This window comes from Gossypium hirsutum, chromosome D04 (assembly GCF_007990345.1).
Source record: "Gossypium hirsutum isolate 1008001.06 chromosome D04, Gossypium_hirsutum_v2.1, whole genome shotgun sequence".
In the NCBI taxonomy this organism is placed as follows: Eukaryota; Viridiplantae; Streptophyta; class Magnoliopsida; order Malvales; family Malvaceae; genus Gossypium; species Gossypium hirsutum.
Window position 1 is genome coordinate 56,671,997 of NC_053440.1, and position 14,026 is coordinate 56,686,022.

Consider the following 14,026-nt stretch of genomic DNA (forward strand, 5'->3'; position numbering starts at 1 on the left):
TCTGATTTTTGAAATATGGGTCTGAGGCTAGCACAAGGTTGGGTCACAGGTAAACATACATGAATGAGAGAAGCGTGCATGAGTTATTGGTATGTGTCCACTAAAGATTTTGTGTGTTATAAAGGTGAGGTGTTCGCCAGGGAACTATACTGATAAACTGACGTAAGGTTGTTATAGGAAAGAGCCTAGAAACAAAAATATCATTATCTTTCAGTTGATCAGGGGTAACCTGAAAACAAATTGTGTCTAAAGGGAACTCACCAAGTTCAATTGAAGTTACTCCGTTACTTTTCTTTCTCAAGAAATTGATTAGTAGAAGAAGATCAGTAAAATGGGACTACGCTAGAGCTGCATCTACAAGTGAGCCACTTGTCTATTTTGTATCATGTATGGTTGTTCAGCAGAGGACGTATATACGTTTTGTGTTTAACTTTTGTTTTTACTTCGTAATTGTAATGTTTTGTCTTATAAAGTGTAATTGTCCTTGATTATAGTTGTGATCGCCAAACTCCTTTGATTTGCAGTTTTCAAATCTATCTTTTCCTAAGTGTATTTGCCTTTGACGACATAGTTTGATTAATGGGTAGTTTTATTAATTCCTATTACCCTCCTTAAAGATACAAAACCAATTGAGTGAATAATAGCGGTTTTAACAAAAAAAAGGTATTCCATACAATTATTTTTTCAAAGTTAAAAAAAACACAAGTCAAAGGATTTGAATCTGTTAGTAATGCCTCAGTTTGTCGAGTGGTTCATTCGGCTGTTCAGTACACACCAAGTCTTCTTGACAGGCTAAGGGGTGTTACACGAAAACTCTCATTCCCCTTATCTTCTACAATTCAGTGTTTTTTCATAAGATAGCTTTGAATGTCATGAATCCGTGAACCAAAACCTAAACAACTTTCTTCTCCAATCATTAACGTTGACCATCAAATTGACTTGGATGTAATGTATGTTCTTCTACTAGCGATGGGTATTTATTCACCGTACTAATCGTTGAATCATCGCTTGAAGCTCGCTAGTTGGACTTTTAGAAAAAAAATAAAAACTTAACAACCTAGTGACTTAAATAAAAATATCTGAATAGTTCAATGATCATTTCGTAATTTTTTGAAGTTGAGTAGCCAAAACGTGAACTTACTAATAGTTTGGTGGCCTTGGGAATTGTTTACCCTGTATTTTTTGAAGTTACAACGATTCCGATAAAATCAATCATTACAAGCACCAATTTGAATAATTAACACAATGGCTTAACATCGCTATTGATCCAAAATCTTATTGACAACCTGACTTATATTTTAAACAAACCTTTTTTCTGTCCAATGTTATCTAAACTCTTTAGTTATCATGTAAGCCTTTGAATTTGGACAAATAACCCTCGTCAGGTAAAATATATACGAGTTATTGTGATTTTTGGATCCTAAACTTGATAACTAGGTCTTGTTTGGTACATGCACTTTTTTTCTTCACTTTGGTATTTGAACTTGGCAACTAGGTTCATTTTGGCCCTTGAACAAGAAAATTGTAAAAGCTCGATGGAATTCAGTTCATGTCTAAAATAGACCTAATTGCTAGGAACAAAGCTAGAATATTATTTTATGAGGAGCAGAAATGAATAAAAATTTAAGGAAGGCCAAAGTATAAATTAACCATTATACTAATTTATAGTTTCTTAAAACCTAAAAGGGCGATATAAAGAATTTTTTATTTTTTGTGAGCCAAAGCCACAACCTACCACTCATTCCTCCATATTTGCTAGTTTCCAAATTCAGATATCAAAATAAATTTATCTTGTGGAGTATGCCTTACATTTCAGCATAAATAGTGTGTGACGTTTGAACAAGAAAGAGCTTGTCATCCCGATGAGGCACGACGTCCCGACAAGAAGAAATAACTTGTCCTGATGATGCGACAACATTGAATTAACATTGCGACAAGCAAACATGCCACACCACGATGTGGCGACATGTTTCTCAATTTTCTTGGCTTTATTTCTTTCAGTTAAACACTGTTTTAGTTTCCCACTTAAACTCTGATTAGAGTAGAATATATTAATATTATTTTACCTATGAATTTAGACCATAAATAAGCCTTCTACAACCTTAGAAAAGAAATAACCCATAACACATTTAGGTATTAGCTATTTACAAGCTTTCAGGGAATTTTGTGTTTAAGTTTTGAGGGTTCTTATTTTCAGGTTTCGAGGTTTAGTTTTTACCTCCATCTTTTGTACTCTCATTTTTTCGTTTTAGTGAAATTATCTTTACCCGTAATTTTTTATCCTCTTCGGAGGGGTTTTTTCATGTAAAATATTTGTGTTCGATCTTTTTAATTTTTCGTTATTTTTCTTGTTCGTTGCTTAATTGGGTTTATCCCCAACAAGCTACTATCATAGCTTGTTTTAATTTCTACATTTAACTCGTTTAGAGATAGAAACAATAAGATTCAACATTAAAAAGTTCGATGGCATCACAAATTTTAATCTATGGCAAGTTCGGATGACAACAATATTGGATCAAAACAGTCTGAAAAATATCATTACAGAGAAGAAGCCAGCGAACATAGACTAGTCAAAATGGGAAGAGCTTGATGAGAAGGCATTGTCTACAATTTAGTTGTGCCTTTCAAATAGAGTATTGTAGGAGGTGTTGATGGACAAAACGACATATGAATTGTGGAAAAGGTTAGAAACCCTTTACGCGACAAAGTTTATGTCTAAACGATTGGTGTTGAAACAACGACTATACATGTTTCGCATAAAAGAATGTAAGCACCTTAGAGGTCACATCAGTCAATTTATTAATTTTTTCAATTATTTAAAGAATGTTGAGGTTCAAATTAACGATGAAGATTAGACTATGCTATTATTGTGCTATTTATCCCTTTCATATAAGTTTTTTAGGGAGATCCTAATTTATGGCAAAGATAAACTCTCATTCGAGGATACAAAGGGTCACTTGTTGAACAAAGATAAACTCGGCAATAAGTTTGGTACAAATAACAAGTCAAATAGGCAAGTGTCGGTTTTGGTAGCATCAAGTAACCAAGACAAGAGATGTCACTATTGTAAGAAGTTAGGTCACGTCAAGGCAGATTGTTACAAACTACAAAATAAAAGAATTGTTGAGAGCAACGAGGAAGAATTAGCTGGTGCTAAGTTGGCCGACGACAAGGGTGATTTTTGGTGTCGGCGAGCCAAAGCTCCAAGATTACGTTCGAATTGATCCTAGATTTGGGGTATTCTTTCCACATGTGTCCCAACAGGAATTGGTTCTCCACATACAATTCAACTGAACGTGGAGTTGTGTGAATGGGGAATAGCTTACCTAGTAAGATAATCTATGTTTACTATTCATATCAAGATGCATAACAGGACAATCAGGACACTGTCAGATGTCAAGCATGTAGACTTAAAGAGAAATCTTATCTCATTGGGAAATTTGGACTCGAAGGGTTGTAGAATTAACATTGAGTCAAACGACATTAAAGTATCTCATGGGGCTCTTGTTTTGATGAAAAATAGAAAGACTAGTAGTCTTTATGTTCTACAAGGATTAACGATGATTGGTGAAACAACATGTCCCTTGTTTGTTAAGGAGTCAGAGTCAACTCATTTGAAACAAAGGCAACTTGGTCATAGAATGGAAAAAGGTATGACTATTTTGAATAAGATAAGTTCTTTTTTGGGTGCAGGTTTTGGAAAGATAGAACACTGCGTTCATGGAAAGAAGACCTGAGTCAAGTTTGATTTGGCAGCATACAAGTTGAAGACTAGAAGTCTTCCGGTTTCAAAGTTTAAGCACGGCTTAGACTCAATTAATATCCTGCAAAGTTCGAGATAAGCCCATGGCAGGCTTTGGCAAAAAAGACATTGTGGAAATACAAGTCAAGGTGGAGATTTGTGGAATATGCCTCGCATTTCAGCATAAACAGTGTGTGACGTCGCAATGAAGAGGAGCTTTTCGTCCTAATGAGGAATGACATCCCGATGAGAAGAAACAAATCATCCCGACGACACAACAACATTGAAACGGTGAAACGACGTTGCGACAAGCTGATATGCAGCGTCACGACGTGGCGACATGTTCCTCAATTTTCTTAGCTTTACTTCTTTCAGTTAAACATTGTTTTAGTTTCCCACTTAAACTCTGATTAGAGTAGAATATTTTAATATTATTTTACCTACGAATTTAGACTATAAATAGGTCTTCTACAACCTTAGATTACAAGCTTTCAGGGAATTTTGTTTTTATGTTTTGAGAGTTCTTATTTTCGGGTTTTAGGATTTAGCTTTTACCTCCATCTTTTGTACTCTTTGTTTTTGCCATTTTAGTGAAATTATCTTTACCCGTGATTTTTTATCCTTTTCAGAAGAATTTTTTCACATAAAATATTTGTGTTCGATCTTTCCAATTATTTCATTATTTTATTTATTTATTTTTTAATCGAATTTATCCTCAAAATATATATAAACACCAAAATAAACCCAATTACTAAATTGAAAGACTAAAAACTACATTAACCCATATATATATATAATCATATAATAATTACGATTGTGAAATTTAAGGAGACAAGACACGTTGGGACCATGCTGTCGATGCTTGTCATTAAAAATTTATTTCATTATTTTATTTATTGTTTAATCGAATTTACCCTCAAAATATATATAAACACCAAAATAAACCCAATTACTAAATTGAAAGACTAAAAACTACATTAACCCATATATATATAATCATATAATAATTGCGATTGTGAAATTTAAGGAGACAAGACACGTGGGACCATGCTGTCGATGCTTGTCATTAAAAATTTACTTAATATATCATATTCATGGACCATTGGCTGGATTTTTTTGTTACAAACAACCTATTTATAGCTAAGGTAATAGACTGCTTGACAGCGTTGACATTCTATTTCCTTTCGTTGACTTGGTCATGCCTACTTCCTTTTATTTTCTTGCTGTTGGCCACATTTCATGTTTGAAAAACGTAGCCCACCACTACCATATGTTTCTGGCTTATATTACAAAAACTAATATTTAATATGTGGGTCTAAATACTTTGCCAGTTATTAGTTAATATTTAATCTAATTGCTTCAGTGGTCCCAGTACGACAACGTTTTTGTTCAAGGAAGTCCCTAGAATTTTTCCTTTTGCTCTTAGTAAACTCTGGCTTGTAAGAAAATATCTTCTATTACCCTGTATAAAAGCAATCCCCAATTTATGAGTATGCAAAATTTGTAATTGAAGTAGGGTTAAAATATGCCATAAATCCTTATACTCTTCATAAATTTAAAATTTAGTCTTTTTACTTTTCAAATTTCAAAATTCAAGTTCAACTGTTAACATTGTTAAGATCATTCTGTTAAGTTTAAGTTCATTACAACTTCATTTTTTCAGTCACATTGCTACCAAGTGAGTGCTTTTTTTATTTCAAAATGTCACACTAAAAAATTTTAACAAAAAATTTAACAATATTAACAATTAAACCTGAATTTTGAAATCTAGAAAGTAGAGAGGCTAAATTCCTGAAAATAAAAGTACAAGGACCAACTTTCAAATTTGTAAAGAGCGCATGGACCTATGGCATATTTTTAATGTTTTAAAGACAACACATCAAAGTTTCTATTGGTCAATTTCTGCTATTAATTTATATACTATGTGTAAATTGTAGATTTAATCCCTATATTTTAATTTGGTTAGTTTTAATCCCTGTACTTTTCGAATTTTGAATTGGTTAACTTGTTTGGTTAATTTCTACTATTAATCATGTATTATGTGTGAAGTTGTATACTTAGTCTATGTTCTCTGATCGAATCATTTTTAGTCCTATACTTTTCGAGTTTTGAAATTTCCAGCATTGATGCAAAGGACGATTGTTAAATCCATTAATTGGATTTTTAAGTAAAAAAAAAAATAGTAAGCTAACATGACATTACTTATGTGATAATATGTTTGACATATCTAACTTAATGAATTTAACACCTATTATTTGGTTAGGACTAAACTTTCAAAATTTGAAAAGTACAAATACTAAAAATCACCTAATTAAAATAAAAAATTAAATATACAATTTATGCATAATACATGGACTAATAACAAAATTTAACCATTTTTATTTAAGGTTAATTTTGGAAACAAATGTATTTGGGTTAATTTCCTAATCACACCACATCAATGTCTTTTTAGGTTTTTATTTGGGGTTAATTTGAGAAACAAATATTTGGGGTAATAAATAATAATCATGCTTTTCTTTACATTTCATGAAGCTTACATGTGATTTCTCTATATATCAAATGCAAATCATAAAAAAAAAGGTTTGTCATTCCCAAGCCCAAAACCAATTGGGCCATAAGATTTTATAGCCTAAAATTTGGGCTTTAAATAATTAAGACCTTGACCTTAAGCCTAGCCCAATTTGTCTTGAGTTTTTGATCCCTTACCCACATAAATGGACCTCATATTTAAGTAGTCAATATAAATTTACAAGATTCATATGAATGTGCAGGTATTATTGTTAAAATTTAGATACAGTATAATCAAATCTCTTTATAATTGTCGATTGAGTCTTAACTTAATTGGTATAGGTGTTGTTGTCAATGCAGGAGTATGTGAGTTCGAATGCACTGAAATGCATTATTTTCCTATTTATGGGTTGAAGAGGAGATACGGGATATGATCAGAACCCATATTATTTTAGTAAAACTAGTACTATTCCAGAATAAAAAAAAATTCTATTTTATTCTAAGTTATTTGAATACCCTAATTAGATAATATTATTAAGTTAACATTTAAGGTGAGATCTTATTATAGTAAGATATTTTTTTAAATCAATGGTTATGGTTAAAGACATAAATGAGGAGCTATAGTCATTTTATCAAGCTAGTCAGAAACTAAGAAATTGTGCTATTGGACTAGATCTGGAACCTATTAAATCAGTTACTGAATATGTTCTTTTTCTCTAGAAATCAATTACTCTCCTTATTTAGTGTTGAAATCAGTTGAGTTGGTTAAATGGTAAACTCACATTTCTTAATGCAAATCCTATGTAACATGATTACCAATGGATTGATGTTTCTTTCTCTTTTTTTTTTACTCATTTTTATTTCAACTATTAATTTAAAAAGATCCCACATGATCCCGCTATAATGAGATTTTTAAATAGAAGCCACTGTTATTGACAATAAAAATATCAAAAGTTTAAATTAAAGGAATGAAAATAATTATATTGCATGATTTTACATGGATATATTGCATACACAACTAGTTATATTAATCCAATATGAAATTAAATGTATTTATTTATTTCTTTAAATGTGCACAATTGATTCATAGTCAGTTTCATGTGTCCATATGAACCACAAGTAAAGTTTCATGTGTATAATTACTCCAAATCAAAGCTAATATATCAAATTGCGTAATGAACCAAAATTCATGTATAAATTTGATATTTATCACTTAATTATATCAACAGTTTTCATTAGAAATAATCATTACAAATATTGAATCGAATAATTTAATTCAAGCCAAATTAACTAATAACTTGACACATATTTTTTCACAAAATGAGATTCTAATTTAAAAACTCAATAACTATAGTCGACTGAGTCTTAGCTTAATTGGTATTAGCGTTGTTGTCAGTGCAGAAAGACATGGGTTCAAGTGCGTTGAATTGCATTATCCTCCTATTTAAAAGTTGAAAAAAGACTATAGACAATTATAGGTATTCTATCAACATCTATAGTCTTTACAATTTAATGATTTTTCAAAAAAAAAATTCTAAGTTCTTTTTATCTTGATAACAACTTTCTAGGAGCATAAAATTCTTTGATCTTTTCCACTAGGAAAACAAAAAACCAAGTCATGGTGCTTACATGGTATTTCCCATGGAATTGGAATTTTTAAAGCTAAAATGCTTTGTATTTGACAGCCTGTTCCCCAACAAAGATGAGCCCATAATATTGTTCAACACAATACTATTGTATAACATGAATACATTTTTAAAAAAAATACCTAAATTTAAAATAAAACACGAATATGATATAAGTATACCAATGCATAACACAAATTATTAATATGTTAGGAATTGCATGAAAAAAATTAATTTCAATATAATTATAAATTAATAAACGGTTAGAAGAAGCGACTATAAACTTACTTGAATATCATCCTAAACTTGAACAAAAATAGATTCAAAACATAAAATGAATAAAAATACTCTATATTAAGATTTAAGTTTTATTTGGTCTCCTTTACTAAAAGAATAGGTAAATTAGTTCTTGCACATTAGTTCCAAAAACAATTTGATTTCTTTTTTATATTGTTAAAAACTTATGTAACTGACGAAATAACCAAATAGTGATATGTGGCGTGTCTCGTATACCTTACGCTGACGTACAAGAACCATTTTTTAACAGAATAACCGATTTATTTTTTGAACTAATGTATAAAAATTAATTTACTCAAAATTTTAATAAAAAAACAAAACAAAATATAACCTAATTTCTAATACATAAAAAAAATACTATATGATTATATACGAAACTTTGGTGAAAGAAAGAAGAAAGTATATGGAAATTGGAATTTGATTTGACAACACAATTTTTGGGGGTTCACTTGTTTTTGTTAAACTACATGCCAAACGCTAGGAATTACTTTCTAGGGTTCGTGGAAACTCCCAAATAACCCTAACAGTGGGTTTGAGTCAGACTCAGAAGTTTCCGAGTGGATTCTCAGAGTTATTAATGGGGTAAATTAGATCGGTAGTCACTCTATTATTGATATGTTTAATTTTAGTATTTGATTTATTGATCAAAGGTGTTCACAATATTTTTAAAGTTATGGGATTGATTTGTAAGCTGTGCTTGTGTGCAGAGGAGAAGCCAGGAAAAAATTTTAGGGGGTGAAATTAAATTGTCAATATATTTATAATTTTAAAATTATTAAATTAAATTTTTATCATTTTTAAAGGGGTCAAAGTGTAATTTTACCTTTGTTAATTTAATTTTTTTAATTTAAAGGACCAAAATGGTAAAATTTCTATTTTAAGGGGACCGGGCCTGCCAGCCTCCTAAATCTACCTTTGCTTGTGTAGTAGTTTAAATGAGTGTGTGCGGTGGGTGTGTTTAAGATTCTATTGTATCAAAAAGAAAAAATATTGGTAAGTTTATTTTTCGGACACTCAGTTATGAAAAGTTATAGAATAATCGGTTAATTATTTAACTTTTTCTTTTTTTTGTCACCGACAATTGAATTACAAACGAAAAGATAACTTAGTAGCTTTTAAAATTCGCATAATAACAACTTTAACCTTCAACATTTATATATTGTGTAATTTGGTTTCTTTTTTTTGTAGTTTTCCTTTTCTTTGTGATATTGGGAGTTAATTTTAAAAGAATGAAAAAAAAGATGAAAATTATTATTTTTGCTTTTTGGTATATTTCCAATCAAATTTAGTTGATATTCGTTTTAGCTTTTTAGGTGAAAAGGTCAAAAGGAAAAGCAAAAAACAAAAAATACCAAATTACACAATATGTAAACGTGGAGAGTTAATTTCTTTTAGAATCATGACTAAATTAACACAATGTATAAATGTTAAGGGTTAAATTTGCTATTATGTCAATTTTAAAAGCTACCACATCATCTTTCGATTAGCCATTTAACGGTAGGTGACCAAAAAAGACAAAATCAAAAATAATTTAGTGACCATTTTGTAATTTTTCATACTTGGATGACAAAAAAGAAACTTACCAACAATTGAGTGACTATTAATATAATTTATCCTTATTAATATTATATCGGTGGTGGTACTGTTCTATTTTAATATTGGTTTATATTAGTATGAGATATCAATATGCTTTGATGTATCATTTTAAGTTTAACGATATTTTTAATAATTTTTTTTACATATATATTATAAATTTATATTCAAGATCATCTAAAAAAAATAAAAAAAAAACTTGATTTTTAATAAGATGGCATCATTTGATTTACTAATATTACATAAATCTATATATTTCAAGAAAAAATATAAAATAAAAAAATACAAACAACTTGATAATTTTTAATGATATTATATCTTATGATTAACTTATAGTGTATAAATAATTTTATATGACAACATTTAATTGTAAATAAAAACAAAAAAAATTATAATAAACGTGTCGATTAAGTCTTAGCTCGATTGACATCAATATTATTAGGTAATTCTAAAAATTGTATAAAAAATTACATATATTAAAAAACCTATAATAAGATTATTATTAAAAAACATAATAAACGTAAAGGAAAAAATAAATATAAAATTATTAACATATCAAAATATATATTTTATTTATAGACAAATTAGAATAGCATTAATTACAGGTGATCATGGGTTGGGTGGCTTGGCCCGACCCGATGGCCCGCCCGAAATATGAGAGGGTTCGGGTAAAAATATAGGCCCGAAATATGGGTTTGAACAAAACATAAGGCCCGTTTAGAAAACGGGCTGGACCTCGGATAAAATTTTTTTGGCCCGAGCCTGGCCCGAATATAATAAATATATATTTTTTATTTTTAAAATACATTTCTCATTTCCCCATTTCCCATTAGACATTTAGTATTTATATAATAAATATATATTTTTTATTTTAAAGTATTTTTAAAATACGTTTTAAAAAAAATACATTTCCGAATATAATAAATTGGTTACAAAAAAGACAATGAGGACAATGAGGATTCGGTTGCTTTTTAGGATACTTAATTTATAATTGTTGAAAATTTAATTTAGCTTACAATTTATATTTTATTATAAAATTAAATATGTTGATTAATTAATGTATGAATATTCTGGTTGGTTGATTATATTTTGCAAGTTTTTTTTATACAATTTTGGTGTTTACTAAAAAAAAGGACAGAGACGGGCAGGGCTCGGACTTAAGAATTTTTTCCTGCGCCGGGCGTAGACAAAATTTCAAGCCATATTTCAGGCCGGGCCTAAGACATGGGCCAAAAAAATTTTCTGGGCCCGGCCGAAACCCGTCACTGATCACCTCTAACATTAATACGTCATCAACAAATCATTGATTTATGTCATTTTACAAATTCCTAACAAGCCCCATTTAATGTAGTTTACAAAATTTACAAATAAAAAAATTAATTAATTTAAGAAATTACCTTAAATTTAATTACAAAGGAAGAATAATAATTCTAAAAAGGATGAAGATTTCTGCTTAGCTTATTAACGTTAGTAAAAAACCCAAATTGCTTATACGGCAAAAACGACCGTCGTTTTTCCCCTTCCCTCGTTGCTCTGTTTTTAACATAAAGCTTTTCATGAGCTGACGTCGTTTTGCTACTCTTCTGTTTTATCGTCGCCTTTGGTTTTTTGCTTTTCATTTCAGCTTTTACCGACGAAGTACCAGAAGACGACGTCGTATGGTTAAAAAACACGAAGGCGTCTTTACCGTCGCTATTACTTCGAATCATGAAATCTTTAAACCTCCAAAGCTTTGAAAATCCCGTTGAATTGCTCTTCTTACACGTGTCCGGCAACGTTTTCTCCACGATCCTCCGGTAAGGTCCCGTTGTTTCCGACGACGACGTCGTTTCCGGCGAACCTTCAACGAAAACCTTCTTCAATAGAGTCCTTACAGACATTTCACAATCTTCAGGCTTTGAGACGGAACCGTTTCCGTTAGCGAAAACAAGATCTTCGTTAGAAAACGGATAAACCGGACGGATCTTACCGTTAAGGAAAACGTCGTCGGCCGATATCAGCGAACCGTCGGGATTTAAACATTCAAACGAAAATTCTTCTTCTTCTTTCTCTTCCATTTCAAGCTGTTTGCTCGACTCGTCGTCTCCGATCTGCACTTTAACTCCAAAGTCACGGTTAAAACCACCGGCAGCGACCGGAAAAGCAGTTCCAGTGAACTGAGACAAAGAAGGATTCACTGCTTGCATGATTAACGCAAACAAGAAACTCAAAATAAAGCCTCTGGGCTCCAATTAGACATAAAATTAAATTACGAGAGGTTTTTTTGGAGGGTAAATGTGGGGTTTGGTTATTGGGTTTTTATAGGGAGGTTCTGTTGGTTGAAAATTCTCAACGCTTTCATTTAAATAAATAAATAAATATTGAATAATTTTAACCGGCAATTTTTTGTAGTTGCAAATTCTTTTTTTAAACACGCGTAGAGCTATAGACGGGGACTGGAGCTATTACGTGTAGAGGAAGAAAAGAAAAAGCGAAATAAGTGGAAATTTTTTATTTTAGGTATAATCATAAATTTGGTCCCAATATTTACATCTTTTTATCAATTTAGTCTTAAATTAAAGTTGATCGTTGATCTTTCAAAAAGAGTCGAATAACTTTTTTAACGAAAATGCTGGTAAAAATACCATGCAGACCTTTGTACTAGAAGTTGGATTACATTTTGCTCTCTACTCAAAAATGGGCAATTAGTTCTTGTACGTTAGATAAAAGAGCAAATTGGTCATTCTATTAAAAATTTCATCTATTTTTATTTTTAAAATTCGTCCCTGTGTGTTGTACAACATGTGAGTGCCTGGTTATATCATCACCTATACCAGTTTTAATAGTAAAAATAGATTAAATTTTTAAGAGAAATGACTAGTTTGTCTTTTGATCTAACGTATAAAGACAAATTTGCTCATTCTTTGAGTAAAGGGGCAAAATGCAACCTGACTCATAGTACAGGGGCCTTCATGGTGCTTTTACCAAAAATGTTGACTAAAACATTAAATTTTTAACAATGTTAGTGTGACGACTCGTGTGCCACTTCAATATATATGTATTTATTATCCATTAGTATATTTTTAATTATTCGCAAACATGTTAAATATTTATTTAATGTTCAGGAATAAATTCATTAGTTTAAATGAATGAACACAAACACACAAATATGTTTTTAAAAATAGGAGAATAGGGCTATAGTACACAATCACTTCAATTAGTTGAACCTTCACTAATTTGTTCTAATGGAAATGGATACTACATTATCAAAAACATTTATAATAGCCCCAAATTTGATATTTATATTATATTAAAAGTTTACTTTGAACATCATGTCATGGCTTGATGGTCGATGGTGCTCACCGTCCCAAGTGTGGTCTAGGTTCGAATTAAATTAGTCACATTAGTTGCTCGGGCATTGCCTGTTATTGTGATTCACAAAAATTAAAAAAAAAAAGCTTTCTTTCAAAAAAAGTAAAAACATTATATTAACAATCTATGTTTTGGTCACTCAACTTCAAAGGATTACAAAATAGTCACTAAAAGTTTTTATTTAAGTCATTGGATTCTTAAAATCATTTTTTATATAGCCTTCTCTACTTGCATTGCTTGCACCAATCCAAAGCTCTCATTCTCCTTCTATTTTACAGTTTAGGTTTTTTTTTCATTAAACAACTTTGATGTCACGAATTTATGAACCAAAATCCAAATAACTTTTTCTTCGTTCTCCAACACTAACCATCAGATTGACTTGGATCTATGTTATGTTCTTCTACTTGTTGATAAGTATTGATCCACTGTACTAGTTACCGAATCATCGCTTGGAGCTCACTAGCCGAACTTTAAAAAAAAAATTTAACAGCTTAATGACTTAAATAAAAACTTTTGAATAGTTCAATGAGCATTTTGTAACTTTTTGAAGTTGAGTGACCAATATATAAACTTACTAATAATTTAATGAACTTGAGTTTAATTTACCTATATTGTTAACTTTAAAAATTATTAATATGTTTTGAAGAAGACACAAGTTTTGTACATCACCTTATAAGTACATCAATATAATATGAAAAATTATCTCATACACCGCATATGGACAGAGGTGACATCAAGAGTCACAAAGGCCTTGGTCACCCATTGGTTTGGTAAAATTTATTTTTTAGTCCTTTAAACTTGTGAAATTGGCAGTTAATTAAATGGTAAAAATATACTTTGGCCTTCTAAATTTTTTTATTCAATACCACCCCCTCCCCAATAAAAAGTTTTTGGCTTCACCTCGCTTATG

At 30.5% G+C, this 14,026-nt stretch overlaps 1 protein-coding gene across 1 annotated transcript; it reads right to left on the minus strand.

Annotated features, from left to right (window-relative positions):
- Positions 1–10,883: 10,883 nt before the first annotated feature.
- On the minus strand, positions 10,884–12,103 carry LOC107898668 (uncharacterized). Its single transcript, XM_016824185.2, has one exon. The coding sequence runs from the start codon at positions 11,949–11,951 to the stop codon at positions 11,196–11,198; it is 756 nt and encodes a 251-aa protein (XP_016679674.1). The 5' UTR covers positions 11,952–12,103; the 3' UTR covers positions 10,884–11,195.
- Between the last annotated feature and the right edge of the window lie 1,923 nt (positions 12,104–14,026).